We start from the raw sequence: 26,110 nt of genomic DNA, 5'->3' as shown, positions 1-26,110 counted from the left end.
ACTTTTTTTTTATATAAGCGGAGCACTTTACTGTGATGGGTTAGCAAAAAAATACGCACTTCTGAAATAACAATTTGAACATTTTCTCAGTGAAGACACAAATGGTGTTATGATTTCTCACAATAATTAACAATAATTTTCCAAGTTAGGAAACAAAAGCGACAAGTAAGATTTTATTTTGAAAACCGTCTGCATGTGTTCACATTGACAAAATATAACTTCAACATCATTCCTTGGAAATCGCATTTTCTTATCTTTGGTGATATTATCTTAGAAGACGTCTGTGTAAGCTCTCAAAATCTTTTCATCGATATCTTAGGAGACGTTGCTTGCTCGTGCGTATGCCGACTAATTCGTTTTCCTCAATCTGATTGGTGAAACAAGTACCATGAAATATTTTTCATTTATTGTTAACCTTTTTTGCCAGTGTTGTTTGATTTAAGATGGACACTGTTAGGTGTAAGCAAGTAGCGTCAATCACCTCTCCCCCAAACTCTCGAAATGACTTAAACATGTACATTAATAAAATTAGATTGTGTGCCATGTTATCAAAACGTGTATTCTATTTAATTGACAGATGAAATGTTTCTCATCTTTTACATTGTGTTCATTGTCCACTTTCGATTGACGATTCTTTCTGTTCAGAATCTAGAGTCTCCATCTTGCGGGAATTTACTGTACTGCATGTTCAGCTGCCGCGTCAATTCCAAGTTAGGAGCCAAGTTAGTCAATGACAACTTTACTCCACCCAAAATCACACCATGAAGTGCGCGTTGTTCTGTTGCTGCTCTTTCTCCGACAGTTTGGCCGTTTCAGCTGAAAGTGAAATAAGAAGGTGAAGACTAACTAAAAAAAATCAACTTTGAGCGCGTAGAAGCTGTGGAAATGTTGAAGAACTGACAAGGCAAAGAAATTTGAACCAGACTTCCGGATTAAGGTAAATTACCCATTTTGTTGATTTTGTATTTTTTTACCACCAGACACCACAATTACAAGGTTTTTTGTTACATGAAGACTTCGTTAAATTAAGAAACAGCTTGTTTTAAAATTAAAAATAAACGTGAGGAGTTTGTTTTCACCTCTCTTGTTGAGCAATTATTGTGTTGTGGTTCATGTCAAAACCTTTCCGAGAATATCAGATACACAGTGATGTAGTTGCAAATGGAGGTTTGAGCCTATCGGGTCCTGTGAGATACATATATATATATATATATATATATATATATATATATATATATATATATATATATATATATATATATATATATATATATATAGTGTGATGTATCGATATATATTGTATATGTATGTGGACGGGCGGACAGACGGACAGATAGTGTCAAATCCGACACCTGATGCGGATGTCATTGACTCACTCCGGACAGCACCATTAAACATCTTAATTTTCCTGATAGTATATCAAGGTGAGCATCTTTTAATCTGTATACTCACTATTAATTGTGAAGTGAAGTGTAAAGGCATGATAATCCAGTGTGTGAGTCATGACAGCCCCCCTTGATCCCCCAACACGCCTCGAGGGTTTGTTTGTCTTGTTTCCTTTCGGGGTTTAGATAAGATTGCATTGACATGAGCTAACACAGGATTTTAGAGGATGCTTTAAGGGATGACATGTATAAACGCTGGTTAGGCCATATCAGCGACATGCATGTTTATGTTCCCACACTGACTGGAAAATGGAAGATTGATTGTTGTTTAGAGTAAATCAGAATCAGAATCAGAATCATCTTTATTGCCAAGTATGTAGAACACACAAGGAATTTGTTTCCGGTAGAACACGCTGCACTAGTATCGTCGTAAAAAAAAACTGCTAAGTGGCACTATACAGTTCCATTTCTGTCATCCATCCAAAAGCGCTGGTGGTATGACAGGCCCACTGACCAATGACAGAGCAGACTCTACAGTCACCTTATTGCTTTTGGCTTCTGTTTTCCAAAATTTCAAACGGCATACACGAACCTCCTGTTTTATGCAGATCATTTTTTTCAAACCACGCATAAACTTTAATAATTTGATTTCCAGAAACTCTTCTTAATTTTTGGTTTCTTTGTTTGTTTTTCAGGTTGAACCCATGCTTCAAAATCATTTCCACTTCGTTTGAACAGGAATTTACCACACTGTTGTGATAAAAGGGATGAATGAGGTACAGAAGTAATCAGCGCAATGCACCGCAAACTTGTATTTTCGAGGCTAAAACAATCATTAAACCTGGAATAGCTTTGAATATAAATTCCTGATGTTTTTTTGAGAAATATTCGTTAGCCTAACATAAAAATCAAGTTGTTTGCTCCAAAATTAATTATTGAGCTGTTTTTAATTTCCTCTTTAAATTTGGGGACACCACAAGGGACAATTTGTTCTGTAAACTTTTTTTGTCGTGAAAGGAAGGGGAGCCAAACAATAATTCTAACACAAAAATATTATACTATATGTTCATCAATATTTTTTGAATTGTCCAATTTAAACTTTCTGTGTCGTGCCATTTTGAATTAATTGAACTTTTTTTTGTAAAACAATGTATTTAATTCATCGATGTATTTATTTTTAACAATGTGGTGATATTCAGGTGATATTGCTGTTGTCTTTCTTTGCTTCCTTTTATTTTTATTTGAGATGAATTGAGTGTCCATTTTGATGTTTTGCACCAGCAATGCTTCACTCTAGCACTAGACAAAGAATGCATCTAAAATACAAGTTAAATGGATATAGACACAAAGGATACTAGGCAAAGATCATTTTCTGACTCCTCTTCACATCCTTTTTAGTTTATCCAATATATTTTTGAGCGAAAAACCTCTTAAGATTCTGAAGTGTGTCCGTTGTTGTTACAGGGTCGCTCTGCTACGACCCTCCTAAGAAGGTGCCACCTTGCCCTGTCCAAGGCCGACAACGTCAGCTCTCTCCCAGCTAGCACAGCCCCCTCTCTTGATCCAAGCGATGCCGATCAGGCTGGGAATGACGGGCAGTTCTTGTCAGAGTTCTCTGAATTGTTTGAGAGCACGGATGGCTCTCCATCGACTCAGGAACGTGGGCAGGATTCCCCCCAAGCAGTTCAGTCTGGCCAGGCTTCAGTGGACGGGAGACCAAACCTGCGGATGAAGTTCCAAGGTGCTTTCAAGAAGGGCATATCAAACCCCATGGATCTACTGGAATCCACCATCTATGAATCAAATGTTGTTCAAGGTCCAAAGAAAGCCCCCATGGACTCCCTCTTTGACTATGGCACTTACAGGAACACGAGTAACCAGAAACGACGCAGAAAGAAATTGCCGAGAGGGTGAGAACACAATTTGCAAAAGCTCAAATACAGGACTAGACCTGATAAAGGTCTTTTAATTGGGTCATGGGTTGGAAAAATATCATTCGAAAATGCTTTGAGGACTGACGTGTCACATGAAGTGCGCGAAAACACACACGCACACACACACACACACACACACACACACACACACACACACACACACACACACACACACACACACACACACACACACACACACAGGCCCTTTTTCAGTAATCTAACAGAGCGTATGTTGTTGGTGCCTTTCGTGGCCGTTGAGGTAATATTTAGAGAACTGCCTCCACCCAGCACTTTCCTTGCTAATACATTCAGCCCTACTCAATGTGGACAAAAGTATAAGGACACTACTAAGCAACTAGCCCTGAGATGAAAATGGAACATGTTTTCTGTGAGAATGGTTGTACCCTAGAATAATTGGTAAATTCATTCAATCATATTTCTACTGAGAGAACATGTGACTCACAAATTTGTACGGCATCAAACTCATAGCTTCAAGGTCCTTTTTCTGTGTACTATGGCAAAATAATGCTAGAATTGGAAATTTCCATAACCAACAAACATAACATTCTGTCTTGACAGTAAAACAGAGACATCCCATATCGATGGTCCAAGTGAGGACCCCCCAAAGGTTATGAAGGTCTTCAACCGCTCAAGCCTCTTCGAATGTGTGTCCCGTGGGGATCCCGAGGCCCTGGAGGGCTTGTTGGAGTACTTGCAAACTAACGACAAGCGACTGACGGATGAGGAGTTCAAAGGTAAGCATGGGAGTGTCAGCATTCTCCGGATGCGTTGAAACAGAGCTGGCAGAGAATGGGCCTTAAGCGGTGAAGCAGAACCCATTGTAATCTCCACCTTGTTGACTTTCTGTTTCCCGTTGATCCTCTGGGTCTTTGCTGTTCTTTGACCCAAATTGATGTGAGTGGGAAAGGGCGCTGATGTCATTGACTTTATCCTCCCAAAGAAAGCTTCCTGTGTACGCACGACGCTTATAACAGGGGGCAGAGAAAAATCACAGCAAACCGTTACCTATTTGAGCTGCCAAATGCTGTCAGACTATCTAGAAAGAGGTTAAAAATAAACAAGACATAACTCTATATCATCTCTTCAATTTAACTCATTCACTGCCAGACGTGCAAAAATTAACTAATTCACTGCCAGACGTGCAAAAATGTGTCCAGGGTTTTTGTCATTGTCACTCGAATTCCAGGACCCACAGAATAGCGAGTTTTAGGACCACATAAACATCCAATGCAGTGTAAGAAGCCTTAAACTCTCCTCTCTCATCAGAAAAAAAGAGTTAATTCTAAATTATATGGGTCTGGAGTTATATGAGCTTGAAATGAGGGCGGCTGTCCAAAATACAATGCAATACAAACATATTGGTTTATATAGCGCTTTAACAACAGCTGAAGCCGGAACAAAGCGCTAACATGGAAAAAAGGGAAATGCAGCCCCCTTGTGGAAGGCAAAAAACATTGCCAGAGGCCTTGCCAGCGCTTTATCAGCACGCAAGCAAGAAACCCGAACAAATTCGGGAATTGCGCTCTACGTCATAGTTTCAATTCTGAGTTAAGTACAAGGGGATTTCTACATTTCCACAAATGTCTTCAGTTATTAGCTACATTGTACAACACCAGTGTCAAAGTCAAGGCCCGGGGGCCAAATCTGGCCCACCACATAATTTTATTCGGGCCACGAAAGCAAATCAAACTTGTGAACTTCCATGATGCTTGCTAAAGTCTGAACCAAACTTTCAAATTATCATATGCAAACCACAATAACAGTCATTATTTTTGACTTCGGATTTGAAAACTAGTTATTCATTAATTTGGTGTGTGTCCTGCATGTAATATGTGAAGGAGATGAAACATTCTAATGGTTTCCCCAAATTCATAATGGCCCTCAAAAGAAACTTTAACCTGCGGCAAAAAAATAATTTGACACCCCTCATTGTTGTCCAGGTACAACAATAACGACTGTACATTCTCCTGTTATCTCTCATTAGAGCCGTCCACTGGTAAAACATGTCTTCCCAAAGCCCTGTTGAACCTCTACAGTGGGCAGAACGACACTATCCCACTGCTCTTGGACATAGCAGATAAGACAGGAAGCCTCAGGGAATTTATTAACACGCCTTTCAGGGATGTCTACTACAGAGGTATGGTTATGGCCTATTTGTTGGTTGAATTCAAGTCCCCCCCCCCCCCCCCCCCAGACCCCTCCCTCCGCCACTGTGTCAAAGCTACCAATGTTTAGAGTAGTGGGCGAGGTCCTGCAGGAGGAAAAGGAGTGTACAGTATTTACAGTTTAAATGTGCTCAGTGACTATTTACAGCTATCGAAATGAGCTAGTATTTATTTTGTTTTGTCTGCATGGCTTTTTAAGTGTATCTATATATTTTTAGTTCGTCTCAACGAAGGTGCTCATAGTTTCCCTGTCTCATAGGCTAAAATTCACCCTGAGGTTAACTCAACTTTTCATTCTTGTCTGAAAATCTTCTGGGTTTCCATACAAACACGTTGAATTTGTCGCTCAAGTCATTTTGGCAACTGTGTGTGTTTTGTTTCTCTTTACAAATCTGCACATAACTTGAACATGGTTTGTTTTTGTCAGGCCAGACGGCGCTCCACATTGCCATCGAGCGTCGTTGTAAGCAATATGTGGAACTACTTGTGGAGAAAGGCGCTGATGTTCACGCGCAGGCCAGAGGACGCTTCTTCCAACCCAGGGACGAGGGCGGCTACTTTTACTTTGGTAATAGTCTCTGCTTACTTTAAACTGTGCCTCTTTGTCTCAAACCAAACACCTTTTAACCCCCAAACCACTTCTTTCAAGAAAGAAGGACTGAACGAGGAGCAATGTTGAGGAAATGATGCAAATATAACGATGTGCCGGACAGACAGCTTTACCTATCATTCTTTTCCACTCTGAATGCATTTAAAGCCGCAGCCAAGACAGAGTCATACTTTCTTGGTACATGTTCTTGGCGGGGAAATGTTAGTGGCACCTTTTCACCACTGCCAGTTTTTTTCTCTTTTTTTCTGTAAGGCAGCCATGCAATGCTCAACAAACACATGTGTATGGTTTGGCGTGTGTTCAAGTTGCATCAGAAGAAAGGTGTCTGTGTTCTGGAGTGGAAAACTAACATCCTGTGTTGGGAGGAAGGATCTCACCACGAGTAAATGTCAACACTGCCCTCTGTTGGTGCATGTGGCTCATTTACCCAGACTCAACAGTTCAGTGGAAGTACAGGACTGTATGTACATAGGTACTGATTCAATCCTTTCACTCAATTCAAAGTAGAAAGATTACAGCCTCCGTGATGTTGTTAACTGATTACACAACATCCGTTTTGATAAAATAGACAGAGATGAGAAGAAGAAAAATCACATTGTCACTTATTGAGTTTATAAAAGACCCAGTCAGCATTGGCCAAGGCTTTTATTATACCTCATTAAATGAAAAAAAAGTGGTTCCATAATTCCTATAGCTTTGCTAATGTGGGGAACTGAGCATCAAAATGACACATTAGGCCATGTGTCACGCTTGCAAGGTGGTGGACCCCAAAAAAAAGCAGGCAGGGGGGGAGGAGCAGGGTCTCTTTGACAAATTGTGTTAAAGTCAGAAGGTTCAAAATCTCAAACAACAAAGTCATCAGGACAAAAAGGTCCAAAGTAGCAAATAAAACCATGAGTAATACATGACAAGACAAAACAAACCTGACAGAGTGAAACAAACAATGACCTGAAACGAAATAGTCATGCGGGAGTCCTTTAAACTGCCACTGATTAAAACGACCAACACCTGTGCAGGTACAAGCACGGCCCTACAGTGCCACCTGTTGGTCGCAAATCGAAACGTTACACCATGATAAAGACTGAAATAATATTCCTGATATGTTTGTCTTTATTTATTTAGTTATTTGTTTATTTATTTATTTTTCAGACTGGATGGATATCAATATTACAGAAAATCATGGTAGGGAACGTTTTGTTCCTCCAATTGCAATATGCTTGTTCAATGCTCACCACTCCCCACCCATTGTGCTGTTCTTTTGTACAATACAATCGTTAAAAAGAAGTCACAAAATCAAATGGTCAAATGCAACTACATGAGAAATTGACTGAAGTACAATTATGAATTGTTAATATTTTGTTATCAAATACAGTACAAGGAACAAAGCCACACAAGTTAGGCAAGAACTCCTGAAAGCCCGAGATTCGAAACCCAAATGTCAGTATTGGATTGGATTTTCCTTTATTCGACTCGCCGTGGAGAAATTTACATTTCACAGCAGCAAAGTTATGAAAGGAATGAAAGTAGAAAAACAAAATACAGGAGCTGCTGGAAAGGCAGCCACTCTCACTCTATAGTGAGCGTATGCCCAAACATATCGACGATGGGCTCAAATTTAAGCATTACATTGTTGTAAAGTCGGTATTTTTTATTTGTCATTGAAACTTAACAAAATAAAGTGCACCCAGTGATGAAGTAGTTGCAGAAAAAAGTTCTATTTACCACATGCCTTATGCTCTCTGGTAATGAGTAGGAAAAAACATGATTGATGTGATATTTCTAACACTAAAAGCAATGAAGCAGTAGATTGCACCTTCTTTCATTTTATTTGTCTTGTCTAGTCAACATAAAGGCTCGTTCAATCTTGATTGGAAACGCACATTTTACTCTTCACCCATCACAGAAGAGATGATTTCTATTTGCGCGTCGTACGGTTGTCATTCCCAAATCCCAGCGTGTCTGTGCACAGTGTGAGTAATTTGCTGCGCAGCTTTGCGGCGAGGTGAGCAGGAACCTGGCAGGCCTGATGGCTAATGGGATTTCGGCTCACGCTGACACTCAGCGTGCACCCGTGCAAATCCATGAAGAGGAGCGTTTCTATCTGAGGTGACAAAGTAATCTGTCACCCATGGCAACGGCTCATTTTCCACAGCTGCTTTTGGCACTCTGGCCCCATTGCAACCTTCCCTCCAACAACTGCTAATTGTGCTGTTTTTGAAGCGGGGATTAAAGACCAATCTTTGATCCGTGTTTAGAATGCTTTGCAAAAACAAACAGAAGGCAGCAACAGCTCCTAATTAACTCTTGTATTCATGAGCTGTTTTTCAACCAAGTTGCTGTCCTCCATCCCCTCCTGAGAATTGGGAATTCTTCCCTCTGCCTCCCACAGGTGAACTTCCTCTCTCGCTGGCCGCCTGCACCAACCAGCCAAACATTGTGCACTACCTGACCGAGAATTCCCACAAGAAGGCCGACCTGAGGCGCCAAGATTCCCGGGGCAACACAGTCCTACACGCCCTGGTGCACATTGCGGACAACACCAAGGACAACACCCGTTTCCTCACAAAGATGTACGACCTTCTTCTAATCAAGAGCGCCAAACTGTACCCAGACTGCAGCCTGGAGAAGGTGCTCAATAATGACGCCATGTCTCCGCTTATGATGGCGGCCAAACTTGGCAAGATCGGGGTAAGAATGTTCGGAACTATTTTGCAAATTCAACTTCATGCAATGAACTGTTTTTTTTCTTCATTTTTCTGTTTTTTAAATTTTGTATTTTTTTTAATTGTCGACTTGCAATTTTCAGTAATGCATTACTAAGTTATATTTAGCATCCAACCTTCTTTTCATCCATTTTCTGAACAAGAGACACGGTGTGCTGGAGCCTATCCTAGCTAATTTAAGGCAAAAGGTGGGGGACACCCTGAAACGGTTGCAGGCCAATCGGAGGACACACAACGACGAACAACCATCCGCACTCACACTGAGTGTTCAATCAGCCTGTGCATATTTTTGAAATGTGGGAGAGAACCAGAGTAGCTGGAGAAAACCCACATAGACGTAAAGAACATGCAAATTTTGTACAGGGAGGCCAGAGCTGGAATTGAACCCGGGAGACCTGGACTGTGAGGCCAAGTTGTTAGCCAGTCGACTATCAGGCCACCCAAAAAAAGCAACCACAACAACAGAGTTACAGTTATCACACTTGTGGGCTAAATAGGGCTGAATTTAGTTTAAGATTTGGTTGATTGGCAGATTGACAACTCCAAATTGTCCCTAGGTGTGAGTGTGAGAGTGACTTGTTCATCTTTGTGTGCCCTGCGATTGGCTGGCAACCAATTCAGAGTGTCCCCCGCCTCGTGCTCGAAGACAGCTGAGATGGGCTCCAGCACCCCCCGCGACCCTAATGAGGAATAAGCGGTACGGAAAATGGATGGATGGATGGATAATGATATGCTGTAAAATTTGTCATTTCTTTGGTACAAGTGAAAAGCAAAAGTAAGGATGTTTAAATGTCATTTGCTGCCTTCATCTCGCTCCTGTTTTTTTTTTCATGCCGATTCAAGCAATTGAACATATTAGATGTTCTGCTAAAAGTGTTTCACTCAGCATGATGACTTAGAAACCAGGTTTCACTGTATTTGCTTAAAGGACAACCGACGTCTCCAGACAAGTTGTGTCCATAATTTGTAAAATGGCTTCACATGACTTCTACTGGTCGTATTTTAATAAGATTCCACCGCATATAGCTATATTTTACGTTTTAAGACTCGCGCTGAACATTCAGGAAGTCTTGTTTTTGAGTTGGTGACGAGTCCGAACGTGACGTCAGAAAAGGACCGCCTCCTCACCGTAAAAAAAGACGCATTGTAGCGTCTTTCCATCACGTCAATGTATTTTGCTGTACTGTTTTTTTTTTTAAACCATGTCTTACATCCAAAAGCCGCCAGCAGACGGAGGCAAACTCCATGGAAAGAATGTATCAGAGCTGTGGATACAAGCTGATTCATCCCTCACCGGAGCTGGTCGCCATTTTTCTGCCTCTTTTTGAGACATCCCCCCCCCCCCGCCCGTTTGCCTCAAAATGGCCCAAATAAATTCTTTAATCGATTGCAAACATGTATACTTTGCTCATCAGGACTATTTGAATCATATTCATAACTGGATGTGTAACAAGAAAGCATATTCTCCAAATCTGAAGCCATTGTTTTGATTCACCAGCAATGCAAGACGTCTTGGCGTGACGTCACGAAAGGGGCGCGGGACTTTCTGAAAATGCCCAATTCACAGCTAAATTTTTTGCAGATTTTGGACACTTTAAGTCATTTTTATTGGTGGTTTGCATTTGACTAAAAATATCATACTGCATGTTTTGGGTATTTTAGATGTTATAAAACATTTTTCTGGTGTCAGTTAAAAAACAAAAAAGTGACCTCGGTCTTCCTTTAAGCACCATGGATGTGGCTTGAGTGTGAGACAGTTGCACTTTTTGTCACAAATATATATTTTCGTGGCACCTCTAATTAGCGCCCCGTCATTATTTATAATTGATCATGCATTTGGTCATAATTTCTAACATTGAAAGCTAGTTTGAGTAAATCAAGTAAAAAATGTTTTTCAAGGCTACATATAATTAAATTTTACACTTGTCGATTGGCGTGCCATGGTTAATTTTATCATTGCTGCTTATTGCATCTGATTTTTGAAGGTCAGTGGCAATCACAAACAAACCAAAATCAAATCAGTGTCAGATCCAAATGTAATTTCAACCAAGATAGGATATTTAAGGTGGGTATTTTGTGTGTCTATGTAGAGATTTTTTTAACTCAGTCACTGCCAGACGTGCAAAAATGTGTCCACTCCAGTGCAAGGGTTTTTTGTCATTGTCACTCAAATTCCAAGACTCACAGAATATTGAGTTTAAGGACTACATAAATATTCAATGCAGTGGAAGAAACCTTGGACGTTCTTATTTCATCCAAAAAAAGGTTAATTCCTAAATTATATGGGTCTGGACTAATATGATCTTGAAATAATTGTGGCTGTCCAAAATATAATGCACTGTATACATATTGGTCTATATAACTCTTTAACAACAGCTGAAGCTGGAACAAAGCGCTAACATGGAAAAAAAGGAAATGTTGCCCCCTTGTCGAAGGGAAAAACATTGATGAGTTAATAGTTGACGACTGCCACTTTGAATTGCAAAATTATCTCCGAAAATGGATACAGTAGTATTTTTCTAAAGACTTTCTAGACGATGTAACATTCGGTCCAACATGGAAGGAGTCATATTCATTTCGTTTTACAGGTTTTTCAACACATCATCCGCCGTGAGATCAAAGATGAGGACGTCCGTCATCTGTCACGCAAGTTTAAGGACTGGGCTTATGGACCGGTGTACTCCTCCCTCTATGATTTGTCTTCATTGGACACATGTGGAGGTGAACCATCTGTGCTGGAGATCCTTGTTTACAGCAGTCGGAGTGAGGTAAAAAAATGATTATCTATTTGTCATGGAGTTTCTTTCAGTCATACGACAATATGCCCTTGTCAGATCCGTCATGAGATGCTAGCGGTGGAGCCTATCAATGAACTGCTAAGGGCCAAGTGGCAGAAGTTTGCAGCTGTAACCTTTTACATCAACGTAATTTCCTACCTCTTCACCATGATTGTCTTCACCCTGGTGGCTTATTACCACCCGACACAGGGAACGGTGGGTAGAAGAAACTGTGACTTCTAGTGAGTTAGCACCAGATGCGCTCACACACTGTAGTGATGGGCAACTTAAATGATGGTGGAGAATTTTTCATCAACACTACTGATGGGGCCATGTATACGTATGAACACGTGCTGCCAAACCACATGTTTGACAAAAACAAATATGTGCAGATACCTTTTGAATTGGATTAGCCTTTTTTAGTTTCACAGTGGATTAATATACTTTTCACAGCAGCAAAGTGATGAAAGTAAGAGGAAAGGAAAGGAAGAAGTAGAAAAACAAACTACAGGAGCTGTTTTAAAGGCAGCCACTCTCGCGGCTCCATCTTGAAGTCAAAACAACAACAAAAAAACAAATAATGTGACACAACTCAAAAGACACAGTCATTCAATTTCAAGCACTTTCTGTACCATCTTTGTTGTATAAAGCAGTTCTAGATGAAAGAGGAGAGATTCAAAGCTTCCTTTTCACCAGTGGATCAGGGACGTCATGGTGAAATGTGCGCGTCTGCTACAAGCTAAATGTTGAAAGCAAACACGAAGCTGTAGCATCCATTAACGAAAAGAGATTGTCTCACATCTACTCTCCCACGTAAATCTGCTTCAATTCCAAGCCAGTTCCACATACGCATTAACGCTCCTTTCTTCTCCCTTTCTTTTATAAATTGAACAACTGTACAGTATATCCTCTTAATATTTTATTTCTCAGTGCATCTATAAAACATCCAGATTTTTAATATCAAAGGGTTTGAACTATGAAAATATAACTGATTTTTTTTTGTTTTCTGATACAAAGGGTTCTTGTGCACATGAATTACTAGTTATGGATGGCACAAAACTTTTGAGTAATGAACCAAAATGAACTGTCAACATACAAATCAACTCACTCAGAATTGATCATTTTTGTCATTACAAATCCAACCAACATTACAGTATGTAGCGTATTAAAAGTAGCGTGTAAGGGTACAAGCATGAACAGCCTGCAATTTTTTTAAATTTCACATGTAATTGACTCCCATTGAAATGCATTGGGGGGAAAACGGTGATGAACCTCCAATATAAATTATCATTGTATAATTACTTTCTTTGATGGCTTCTGAATAGTTTGCAAATCATCCTATTTGTTTAGCAGCCCCCGTACCCTTATACAACATCCAGCGACTACTTGCGCATGGCAGGAGAGGTCATTACATTAGCATCCGGTATCTTCTTCCTCCTAACCAACGTGAGTTCAAATCAAATATTTAATGGCTGGTTACTCGCCTGTGTCTTCAATGAGTTTGTTTGTTGTTACATTTATGGAAATGTGTGTTCATCTCATTGCAGATTAAGGACCTCTTCTTGAAGAAATGCCCTGGGGTTAAGTCGTTATTTATTGATGGATCCTTTCAACTGCTGTAGTAAGTCTCACACTACCTCCCACACATGACTCTTTCTCACATCTTGAGAATTTTTACCCGCAGCATATTCTGCTTACTCTTAATTGAATGGTCTAGTTTATCTACTCCCTGCCATGTTTTCAAGTTTACATCTTTAATTAAAGCCACAATTAAAACAAAGGGCACTGGATGTTAAACGCCTTTGTACATTTGTTGATATGCTAAGAATGCATCTCAGCGTGGTGTGTCAAGACTTAAGCACTGTAAGAGCTCTCTTTGACGTCCCCCCACACTCCCTTGTGTCATTTAGTTTCATCTACTCAATACTGATCATCGTCACAGCTGCTCTCTACTTGTCCGGCATCGAGGCTTACGTTTCAGTGATGGTCTTTGCTCTTGTCCTGGGCTGGATGAACACACTTTACTTCACCAGAGGCCTCAAGCTCACTGGTACCTACAGCATCATGATACAGAAGGTGGACACCATGCAGAGAAACTCAAGTAGTCATCAAACCTCAAATGCCCGTGAAACTTAGACGTGTTTGTATTTGATCCCCAGATTCTTTTCAAAGACCTGTTCAGGTTTCTCCTGGTGTACGTACTTTTCATGATTGGTTACGCGTCAGGTAAGATGAGCAGAAACCTCAAAGAATAGCCTTTGGAGTCTTCCAAACATTGATTCATGCAAAGATTTTTTTGGTTCTGTTCACCAACCTTTTAAATTAGAACCTGCCCATATTCCATCGAGAACCATTTTACACCTTAAAGGACAAGTTGTGTCCATAATTTCTACTGAGCGCATTTTACCAAGATTCCACCGCATATAGCTATATTTTATGTTTTAAGACTCGCGATGAACATTAAGGAAGTCTTGTTTTCCAGTCATGACGATGCCTGACATGACGTCACGTCAGGAACGCCCCTGACCGAGAAAGCGACACACAATGCATTTTGGGTTCTTTGTTTGGTCTGAAAACATAGTGTTGATCCATGTTAATGGCGAAATTAGAAAGAAAAACACATAAATAACGCGATGGTGAATTGTTGTGTCGCACCAACACTACCAATTGCAGTGATGCCATAAAAGTGGACACAAATTTTCAGCAGACTAATCAGCCCACTTCCAACGGAGCTAGGGCGCCATCTTGTGCATTTTCTGGGAGCTACACTGGAGTCCAGGTGGCTCGAATTGATACGGAAGGACTTCTTTAATCGATTGCAAACATTTATGCTTTCCTCTTCAGACCCATTTGAATCATATTCATAACTGGATGAGTAACAAGAAAGCATCTTCTCCTAATCTGAACTCTTTGAAGCCATTGTTTTGTGTCTGGAGTATCCTGGCGTGACGTCACAAACAAGGAGGCGGGACCTTCTGAAACTCGCCATTTCCGAGGTCATTTTGAAGCAGTTTTGGGATACTTTCAGTCATTTCTATTGGTGTTTTGCATTTGACTAAAAACATCAGCTTGCGTGTTTTGGGTATTTTAGATGCTATAAAACGTTTTTCCTGATGTCAGTTAGGAAAGAAAAAAATGGTGTCGGTTGTCCTTTAATGTTAAATTAACTCATTCGCTGTCATACCCGAATGTATTAAAAAGCGTGACGTGGAGCGCTATTCCCGAATTTATTCGAGTTTTGGTTTTTCTTGCAGGGAGTGCCAATAAAGCACTGATCAGACCTCTGGCAATGTTTTTTTCCCTTGCATGAGGGGGCAGCATTTCCCTTTTTCCCATGTTAGCACTTTGTTATAGCTTCAGCTGTTGTTAAAATGCAATATAAACAAATATGTATGTATTGCATTATATTTTTGGACAGCCGACCTCATTTCAAGCTCATATAACTCCAGACCCATATAATTTAGGAATGAACTTTTTTTCGTGACCAAAGAAGAGAGTCTAAGGTTTCTTACACTGGATTGGATGTTCATGTAGTCCTAAAACTCAATATTGTGTGGGTCCTAAAATGTGAGTGAAAATGACAAAAAGTAGATTGGACACAATTTTGCACATCGTCTGGCAGTGAATGAATTAATGTTGTGCTTCTATTGCCAATATTTTTTTTAATTGTTTTTCTCATTTGTTGAGTAGTTTTCTTCATATGTGAAATAGGAAAACATGATGTGAATAATTTTAACCCTGTCTAGCTCTAGTATCCCTCCTCACTGTGTGTCCACCTCCGGGCACGGACTGTGATGGAGACTGCCCGACGTACCCCAAGTGCAGGGACCATGACACCTTCAGTATCTTCTTACTGGACCTCTTTAAACTGACCATTGGGATGGGAGAGCTGGACATGATTCACAGTGCTCAGTACCCTGCAGTTTTCCTCGTTCTATTAGTGACTTACATTATCCTTACCTTTGTGCTGCTGCTCAACATGTTGATCGCTTTGATGGGTGAAACTGTGGGCCAGGTGTCCAAGGAGAGCAAAAAGATTTGGAAGCTGCAGGTCAGTTGGTTCTTCCTCTTGTAAAAACATTGAGTCAAATGACAATTCTGAAAAATAACACATAGTTAGCTGCAGTAAATATCATACAATACAATAGATATTGATTTATATAGCGCTTTAACAACAGCTGGAGCTGTAACAAAGCGCTTAACATGGACAACTATCATGGAAGCTACTATATATGACAAAATGGTTAGTAAAATCCTGAAATAATTTTGTTGTCTTAAGATTTCTCATTACTAAGTAATTTCCAAAAATAAACCAAAAATCTAAATATAATAATGTCCACTTGCAGTGGGCAACCACCATCTTGGACATCGAGCGCTCTTTCCCACTTTGTATTCGCAAGTCATTTCGAGTAGGCGAGATGGTTACTGTCGGAAAAAATTGGGATGGAACACCTGACCGACGATGGTGCTTCAGGTATGTGTCATTTTGCCAACGAAGAGATTTTTAACCACATTTGTGACTTCATTTATACAATTACAGGATTGCACTTTTGTATTGTGTATTTATTTAATACTACCTGACATCTGCGTGTGCACACGCTACAATCTACAATAAAGTAGGTTAGGTTACGTCCAGATTCGGATGTTCTGTTGTCGGTTGCAACACTAAATGTGTTCAGATGTGTGGAGTTAAATTTATAATATTAGTGGAATTTTATTTTTGGAATAAAGATATCCACTTTGATAATAATGGTATATCCATGCTCTAAATTTACGATTGGAAAGAATCTTGTTGACTTATTAAATTTGGGCAAAACCTTGTGATCAAAGTTCTCTGATCAAACCATTGATATCGATCATTAATCCACTTAAAAGACAGACCAAATGCAAACTGCGAATAAGCGTTCTACAAACCAAAAACAGAAACTTTCAAAACTAAAGCTTACAAAGCCCTCGTGACATGTTTCAACAGGGTGGATGAGGTGAACTGGTGCCACTGGAATCAAAACCTGGCAATAATCAATGAAGACCCAGGCAAGAATGAGACCTGCCAGGCCAACGGCCTGCAACAAAGTGTCAGAGCCTTGAGGAGGGGTGAGAGTCTTGCACCACTTCATGAGTATAAATGCATAAGCGCCTTCTCACAGAACCAATGTCATTTGCTTTTAAAAATAAATTGAAATCTCTGTCTTATAATAACGAACATATTGAATTATTCAAAATGTGTTTTAATCCATCTCAAGCAACCATTGCTTTATTGTATTGTAGTTCACCACTTGAAATAGAGGCACATGGCGTTTATCATGTTGACAATAATTACCGTACATTGATTTAAAAAAAACATTGGGTATGGTACAAAAGAACATTAACAACAAATTCTGTGAAATGTAAATTTCTCCACTGTGAGACTAATAAATGCTAATCTAATCTAAATCATTTACATCGCAGGAAGGTGTCGAGATTTAAGTTTTTGTATCATAGCTAGGCAAATGATGGCCCATGGGCCACCCGCAGCCACACTCACACACTGAGGGACCACAGAAACTTTCCCCCAAAACACATTTTTTTTCCTGGTATTTAAATGTAATTTAAAATGTAATTCATAAATGATGGCGATGATGATTTTTTTTACACCCCTCTTCAAAAAACAACAACAAAAAATGTGCTCATAAGAGGACAGTTGGTAAACGAGCATGGTAATATGGGATACTACATTTTTAAAAAATCCCATATTTTAAATAAATATTGGGGGGGAAAAACTGCCATTCTGCAAATATGCACGACATTATTGTTCCGTATATAATGGATCGTATTACTACTCTATTTCTTAACTCAACACGGCCTAAATTTTAAGCAACATTCTTTGCAGCATTTGACTTGTGGAATACTGTATGTCTCCCACTTTTTCAGCATGGGAGCTACTTTTGAAATGACCAAGTCAAAATTGGTTTGGATTGGATTTGCCTTTATTAGTCTCGCAGTGGAGAAATTTACATTTCAAAGCAGCAAAGTGATGAAAGGAATGAAAGTAGAAAAACAAAATACATGAGCTGCTGGAAAGGCAATGGAAATCCATCCATCCATTTTCTGTACCGCTTATTCCTCATTTGGCTCGCGGGGGGTGCCGGACTCTATCTCAGCTGTCTTCGGGCACGAGGCGGGAGAACTGTGTGCCTCACCTATGCACACAGTTTTGATAAAAAAAAATAAAATAAAATAAACACTGTGGTACAGTGTTCAGTGTTCAGTGACTGTACATTATATACACCAGCTAAACTGTAGAAATTTTGTTCATATACTACAAGCTTTTGAACACTTTAATCGCAATATGCAGAGGAACAACAATGTGGTCTCACTGCAGAGCAAGCCAGTACAGTTAGCATAGTGATTGCGCAATCCATGGTGAGGTTAAGCCGGCTGCTGCCTCACCGCTCGTCTCTACTTAGTATCTGAACGGTAAATGTGAAAATTCAGCGACTTTGAAAAAAAAATGGTGAAGTTAAATCGAAAAGAATGTTCAAGTACAAATCACTAAATAAATATAACCGTTTAATTTATTTTGTCATTTGATATTTCCATGATGACAGGTGAGACACAGCCTCACCTGCCTCCCCTGATTGCACGTCACTGCAACATAATGATGCACATTTTTTTTGCCATTACCTGAGTTCACTCTGATAACTGGCAGACGATACAAACACACTTTGAAAATTTCATCGTGAAAAAAATGTCCTCCTCCCATTCCGTATGAAAGGGATATGTTTTTCTTCTTACTTTGTCCAGCTCTCCCACTCATTGTTATACCCTATCTTACATTTAAAGTAAAAAAACGAGCAAAAGATAGGATGTAACTTACAGTGAGCGTTAGATTTACAACGATGCATGCAGTGTATCTAGTAATGAGATGTCATCTGATTGGTTGTCCGGTGTATCAATCAAGTGAAAGGATGGCTGATAGACTGACGTCGAGTTTTTTTTCAAAACGACTCAACTTTATTTGGATAGCGTCAGTTCAAGAGAATGTCACATCACCTTGTCATGAGATCGACCAATAGTAACTGGGAGATCGATTGGTCGATCGCAATCGACGTATTGAGCACCCCATGCTGTATGACATATTCTCCTAAGATTTTCCTGACTAGTGGAAATTCAAACAAAACAGATTTATTTTGCAATACGTACAGCAATCTTGCTCCATATTTGGTGTAAGGCATAATGCAAATAGCAAGCAGGGACAGACACGTGTAAATAAAAAATCTATATTTGTATAAAATATTTTACTGATAATTTTAACATGCATTTATCAAAACTTGAGATTTTGCTGGGATGTGAATGGCTCTGATTTGGTGGAATGGCACTCAAATACATTCCACATTACATTGCGATTGATTACAGATTAAAGCAAGTCCATTCCTTGTGTTTGTCCCACTTCAGACCGCTGGTCCACCGTGGTCCCACGGGCAGTTGAGTTAAGTCGGGGTCCGCGGCCTCGCGATCTTGTGATCGAGATGGAGCCCCTTACGTCCAGGCATTGACGGGAATGGATGACTAAGGCATGAAGGAGATCAACTGTTCCGGTGCACTCATTTGAAAATTTCACATGTGCTTTTTTATTTGTGCTTTTTTCCTGTTTATTATGTTTGTTAAAGTCATTATAAGTGCCTTGCATGCTGGGTCCGAGAGGACAGTAATTTCATCTGTGCTGTATGTCATGCATCTTAGCATATTTGACAATCGAGCTGACTTTGACTTTGAATTTATTCATGGCACCAAATTGGAAATATAATTTCTTTAAAATCAAAGGGATTATAAGGTGCTGTCATAAATGGGTAAATTGGATAACAGATTTGCAATAAACAGCTATTTATGGACAAAATCCAGAATATTACTGACCTACTTATTGCAATATCTGTCACAAAACACATGAAAATATTCAGTTTTGCTGCACTTCACTCAGGGTCTTGACACATTCAGAATACTGTACAGTATTCCCATAATTGAGTCGAACGGAATCATGATAACTGTATAATGCTGCTAGCAGTGCAAAGTGATTTATATCTAAAAGCAGACAATCTCAGCAGGATGAGAACACCTCAATAAACATTTTTGTAGTTTAGGATAGGGAGTTTTGCTTTGGTTTATGTTAGTGACCTCAATATGACGTGAAAGTGACCATAGAGAGTCTATGCTTGTAGGAGTATACTTATTTATATTTTATAAAACTAGTCTTAAGCCGAGATTGCTACTAAGGCCAGAATCTCTTCTTGGAGCTAAACAATGCACTGTGCTCATTCTCTATACTGTATATGTATTATTGTGGCAAAACATAGACATTGTTCTGCAAAAACGGGGCTGATGAGCAAGGTTACGGTTGTCAAGCAAATCGTAGACAATAGCTTCACGTGTTATGGTTTGTCTTTGAGTTATTATGCTCCTCGCAGCTGCGGGAAATTTACATAATTGACGCAGAGGCCTTGCCTGTATTTTCTAGAGTATGTTTACTGCATTTGGCTCCTTGCCCTGCGTGACATCTTGTTTTAGTGCTTCCTACTTATGTGTATGTGCTCATTATGCTGCATGTAATGCATGTCCATATTTGACTTATTGCGCTTTCATTTAAACAGTTAAATATGTATGGATATTGTTCGTTTTCATCGATACTTCACACTGAGGTGACAAGGTCACAGGTTATATTTCATTCTGTTTACATTCTTGTTCTGAATTTTTTTGTCTACAGTTGATCGTTGGTCAACAAACAAAAACAAAACAAAACAATAAACAGAGAGTTTTGTTTATTTGGCATATTTGTCCATTCCATCCATAACACATTTTAAATTCAATGCAGAACAGTCTGGTAAACGGGGGTGAAATAATGTCTCCCTGAAAGTAATAATGGTGACAAGTAGGAAGCACATCTGCCTCACAGTATTGAAGTTGATGGTTTGACTCCTGGCTCCGGCCTTCCTGTGTGGAATTTACACGTTTTTCCTGTGCTTGTTTGGGGGTTTCTGCATGCATTCCAAAAACATAGATATTAGGTTCTTGAAGACTAAATTGTACATAGGTTTAATTGTGAGTATATATGGTTGTTAATGTGCATATACTGTATCTTTACTGATTCAATCTCAGTCCATATGGTACGCCGCTTTTTGACCATAGACAGGTGGGATAGTCTGCTGCTCACACCCCAACCTAATTTATTTATTTATTTATTTATTTATTTATTTATTTATTGTCTGGAAACGTTACGTATCCAAGTAAGGTGATTCATAAAAGATTGCGATTTGCAATACCCCTGGAGCTGCAGATAACATAGCAAAGCATGTAATGATTCAATGAGGACCCAATGAGAGAACCCAATGAGCACAACCGCTGTAGAAAACGGCTGGAGAATACTGACATAATTCATTATTTTAACTGAAAAAAATAGTGACATCTCTAAATTAATCAGTTGCCCTATGAATTAAAATTAAGGTTCATCCTCCCGATTCGTTAAAAATCTTTTTGTCGTTTGAGGGTTTTTGCTGTTCCTGCTGATTGCCTGCGGGCGGCAGCAGAGGGCTGTCATGTAGCACTTTCGTCAAGACGTACTCGATGAAATGACAATAATACGAGCAGTATGCTGAATGTTTCTTTCGAATATCGTATGTAAATAAGATATTTCATTGCATATTCTATTTTTTATAATGACAAATAATCCCTAAAAGGGTGTACAGTACACACCTTGTAAATAGTTTCCTGCTAACCCGTGGCTGACCTCACTGTCACACCTGGCTGGTAATTACCGGCTTTTGCCTTCTTAATGGAAGCACTCGCTGGAAACCGTTTATGCAGTGCATTCCGCCTTTAATTACTATTCCTCACCTTTCCGGCTTTCCTTCTTCTTATTTTTTTTAAACGTGACATGGCAAAGGTGATTCTCGCTCAGATAACAATAGGGGGGACAACCTTGAGCTCTCAACCCCCACCAATTGCTCTCATCTCTCTCGGCCAGTAGCGCTGAAGGACATGCAGGGAATCTCTTGCCACCTCAGAAGAGAAGAGGCTAATCCTCTTTGCCCCAATTTTAACTGGGCCACTAATCCTGCAGGTTTATCTAAGCAGCAAGCACCTAGCGCTGCTGACAAGTTGGCCTGCCCTCCTCTCTGCAGCCCCTTTAAGTAGGCCAGGCCTCGGTCCTGCAAGTATCACTGTCAGCAACTGTGGAGATGCACGCTTGCACAGGAAATGCAGGCAGTTAACAAATGTGTGGTTGCCGCTAGAAATGTGTGTCAACCAATACTATAGTGGAGAATCATTCTCACTTGACTGTGGGGCAGAGTCTCAAACTGCAAATGAGGGAAAGCTTTTTTCAGCTCAGCGACTGGCAGCACAAAATGTTCAGCCATTGTCCAGCTAGCAAAGCTTAAAGGACAACCGACGCCCCCGGACACGTTGTGTCCATAATTTGTAAAATTGCTTCAAATGACTTATACTGAGCGTATTTTACAAAGATTCCACCGCAGATAGCTATATTTTCCGTTTTAAGACTCGCGCTGAATTTTCCGCAAGTCTTGTTTTTGAGTTGGTTACGAGTCCTGACGTCATGTCACGGAAGGAATGCCCCTGACCGAGACAGGACATACTGTAGCAGTCCTTTCATCACCTCAATGCATTTTACGGTCCTTTGTTTGGTCTGAAAACTTCGTGTTGATCCGTTTTGATGGTGAAATTAGAAGGAAAACATAAAAAACGCGATAGTTAATCGTTGTGTGTTACACCAAAAAACTATTTGATATTTGCTGACAACAATTCCAAGGAGAGAAATCAGCCCGTTTCCACGGAGCTTTGTCGCCATCTTGTGGGTGCTACTTTTCTCTCCGGATGCCTCGAAATGACACGGAATAAATTCTTTAATCAATTGCAAACAAGTATGCTGTCCTCTTCAGAACTATTTGAATCATATTCATAACTGGATGAGTAACAAGAAAGCATCTTCTCCGAATCTGAAGCCATTGTTTTGATTCTCGAGCAAGGCAAGACGTCTTGGCGTGACACCACGATCAAGGGGGAGGGACCTTCTGAAATCTGGCCACTCCGGGTTCAAATTGAAATACAGTGATACCTCGGTTCTCGACCATAATTCGTTCCAGGACCCTGTTCAAAAAGCGATTTTTTTCGAACACCGAAACCATCTCTTTGCTCCTGTCACTTGCGAGTTGACAGCGGGGGGCTGCAGCTAGGAAACAAAAAAGTGGTGTCGGTTGTCCTTTAAAGGACAACCGATGTCACTTTTTTATTTTTTAACTGACATCAGAAAAATGTTTGATAGCATCTAAAATATCCAAAACATGCAGTATGATATTTTTAGTCAAATGCAAAACACCAATAAAAATGACTTAAAGTGTCCAAAATCTGCAAAAAAATGAGCTGCAAATTGGGCATTTTCAGAAAGTCCCGCCCTCAGTTCGTGACATCACGCCAAGATGTCTTGCATTGCTGGAGAATCCAAACAAATGCTTCAGATTCGGAGAATATGCTTGGTTGGTACACATCCAGTTATGAATATGATTCAAATAGTTCTGAAGCGGAAAGCATACATGTTTGCAATCGATTAAAGAATTTATTCCATGCCATTTTGAGGCAACATTGGGGCAACAATGGATCATCAGAAAAGAGGCACAAAATGGCGACCTCCAGTGGCCACCTCCGCTTCCACAGGCTGATAAATTCCTTATATGGAGCTTGGACTACCTCTTCTGGCGTCTTTTGGGTGTAACACGGTTCTCAGACCAAACATGTACAGCAAAATACATTGACGTGATGGAAGGACGCTACAATGCGTCTTTTTTACGGTCAGGGGGCGGTCAGGCTCATTTATGCACGGCATGATGTTGCTGACAGCTCAGTCTAGTGCAATTGTCAGTCTGAGCACCAGAACCTTGCACTCAACTCGAGAAAGAGACAACTCCCAGAGCAGCTTGAGGTTTAATTTTCTCTTTGCTGGAATAATTGCATGAAATACTTCCCATGATCCCCAGTGAAATATTACACCGAGGTGCAGTATTTCGAAAATTGAACAAGCAATCACTAGGAGCTCTGGAAGACGATGAGCCACAGACATATATATTGCTTGCGTAGCCTGTTGCATGACCTTTCAGTTCGTCAGATGAAACGAGGTCACTGAACCCAAAATGTTTCAGGGTGCCTCAAGTGACAGGCGGGGGCAGTCCACTGCCGGGCCTCCATCGGCATTGCTCATGATTTATTGTTAAATTGCCAGCGAGTCAATGTGGCGTGCAGGTGAATGAGTTTTGCTAATAAGAGAAGCATTTCTGCTCCACAGAGCTCTTTTTTTCTGTCCGGGTGAGCGTGCTTGAAATCACTGTGCAGTCTACCAGTAACGCAAGCTTTGGTGGAGGATGCGCACGCATCTGTCGTCAGTTTATCGAATGTTTTAGGTGACCAAAGAGTGGTGGGAAAACATGCATCTTAACTCATTCACTGCCATTCACAAATGTATTCGGGAATTGAAAATATGACGTAGAGCGCCATTGCATCATTTGTTCTTGTTTGGGTGCAGATAAAGCGCTGGGCATGGGCTCTGGCCATGTTATTTCCTTTCCACAAGGGGCAGCATTTCCTCTTTTTCCATGTTAGCACTTTTTTCTAGCTTCAGCTGTTGTTAAAGCGCTAAATAAACCAATATGTATGTGTTGCATTGTACTTTGGACACCCACCCCCATTTCAAGCTCATATAACTCCAGACCCATAAAATTTTGGAATTAACTTGTTCTTTCAGACGAAAGAAGAGAATCTAAGATTTGTAACGTTGTATTAAATGTGCATGGAGTCCTAAAACTCAATATTCTGTGGGTCCTGGAATTCAAGTGACAATGACAAAAACCCTGGCACTGGAGTGGACACCTTTTTGGACGTCTGGCAGTGAATGAGTTAATAGTTCTTGAATGTGTCTGTGTTGTTTAAACAGGAAGTGTTTTCACAACAAAACATTTTTTTCCATGAAATGTTTGTGTATGTGCAGTTTAATTACTGTATTTCTTGCTGTCTGTCCTTCAAAAAAAAAAAGAAGTTAAAATTACCTGTTCTTGAAGAAAGCTGTGTCTTGATCACAAAAACGCAAACGTGATTTTTTTGCCCTCAGTGCTTACAATACTGTCACCAAATCTTCATGCAAGCTCAAACAAAGAGGATGACCTTCTGCCTGCTAAATAAAAACGGTGTTCTTCATATGGTCATAAACCTTTTAGGATAGCACGAACAACAAAGGTTGAAAAGGTCACGTGAGGAGCAGGATTGCGGAGGTCAACATATGGTGGAGATGCGTGTTCCTACTAAGACTAATATGCTTACCTTCACGACAGTACAGAGAGCAAAGCAAGATTTCGGGGTCTCGACAAAGCAGAGCGACTGAAGCCCCCCGCTCCCAAATAGAAGTCATTTGCTTTATTCACTTATGTCAAGCAATCATACATAAGAGAGAAGACGACGTCCACATGAATTGCAATCTTCTACAACTTTTACATTCAGTCCTGAGACGACAAAAAGCAGGAGGCAGAGCACGCGATGCGGGCAGAGGTGGAGGGTGGGGGGAATATGGTGGCCCAGGGGGCCTATGTGGCAGTTTCAGCAAATCCAAGATGACGCTTGTGGGGAGATTAGGAGGAAATTGCACAAGTGTGGGATGAAAGAAGGTAAGCAATCATTGGGATGCTTGGCTGTATAGGCACATTGAAAAGTTGAAACCCCCCTGCAACATTTTTTTTACAGATTTGTTTATTAACACCCTTTATTTCGTCCAAGATATAACACTTCCAAAATAGTGGCGTATTCTTTTACATGTTTTCATCCTGAGCAGACACAAACATAAATAAATCGCTGCAGGGAGAACAATAAGAGAGATGCTTTCTATATTTCTCCCCATTTCCATATATATTATTTTCTCAAGGTTGCCGTACCCTCAGACTTGGACATTGTTGGTGCATTTGAAATCATCCGGGAAAGAAAACAGCCCTGTTTGCCCATAGGAACATTGCACACAAATAATAAAGGAAACCAGGAGGGGGGGGGAGAAAACGCAAAATCCGCAGACTTTTCTATTTGAATTGGATAGAGACATCGACATCCGAATATTCGAAGGCAATAAGCTTCTTCAGCTGAACCGATTTCGGTTTGATGCTCAAGATATAGAACGGCCTAAGCCCCTGCTGGATGTGCTTGCCGAGCCAGTTTGTGATTGATGTGCTTGTTTATGATTGTACACTGTATCGCTCTTGGGAAGAAAAAAAAAAGGAAATCATACTGGAACATACTTTGCCATACAAGCATGTAAATTATTGATTCAAGTATTTTCCTGCTTGGTGGGAGCGGCCATGCGACATTATCTGCTTCTGCCAATAATAGCCATTGAGAGTGTTAGGAAGGCGCCCTGGAGGCCCAAGTTCTCCCCCCCTCCCCCCGAGGTATACACATGCACACACACACTTTACCATGTG

At 40.3% G+C, this 26,110-nt stretch overlaps 1 protein-coding gene across 2 annotated transcripts; it reads left to right on the top strand.

Moving 5' to 3' along the window:
• Positions 1–755: 755 nt before the first annotated feature.
• Positions 756–20,383, top strand: trpv4 (transient receptor potential cation channel, subfamily V, member 4). 2 transcript variants are annotated; one of them, XM_088994339.1, is made up of 17 exons: positions 756–937; positions 2,081–2,161; positions 2,850–3,295; positions 3,899–4,074; positions 5,325–5,477; positions 5,933–6,073; positions 8,505–8,803; positions 11,427–11,606; positions 11,673–11,831; positions 12,969–13,061; positions 13,163–13,236; positions 13,526–13,691; positions 13,775–13,841; positions 15,362–15,666; positions 15,962–16,089; positions 16,588–16,709; positions 19,050–20,383. In XM_088994339.1, exons 2-17 carry the CDS (start codon positions 2,153–2,155, stop codon positions 19,148–19,150), a joined length of 2,619 nt encoding a protein of 872 aa, XP_088850465.1. In that variant the 5' UTR covers positions 756–937; positions 2,081–2,152; the 3' UTR covers positions 19,151–20,383. The 2 variants fall into 2 exon arrangements, with proteins under 2 accessions (XP_088850465.1, XP_088850464.1); XM_088994338.1 differs by having other exon boundaries at positions 12,966–13,061.
• Positions 20,384–26,110: the final 5,727 nt, after the last annotated feature.

The sequence above is a fragment of the Hippocampus bargibanti genome, linkage group LG04, assembly GCF_051943395.1.
Source record: "Hippocampus bargibanti isolate YZ-2025 linkage group LG04, ASM5194339v1, whole genome shotgun sequence".
Lineage (NCBI taxonomy): Eukaryota > Metazoa > Chordata > Actinopteri > Syngnathiformes > Syngnathidae > Hippocampus > Hippocampus bargibanti.
Note: the sequence above shows the minus strand (reverse complement) of the source record. Positions and strands in the feature narration are given on the sequence as shown.

What these genes read in the sequence shown, in the direction of transcription:
- trpv4 (XM_088994338.1), top strand. An exon ending in CAGGGATGTCTACTACAGAG is followed by an intron (nt 5,478 to 5,932) that starts GTATGGTTATGG and finishes TGTTTTTGTCAG; the next exon opens with GCCAGACGGCGCTCCACATT. An exon ending in ACAGCATCATGATACAGAAG is followed by an intron (nt 13,692 to 13,774) that starts GTGGACACCATG and finishes TTTGATCCCCAG; the next exon opens with ATTCTTTTCAAAGACCTGTT.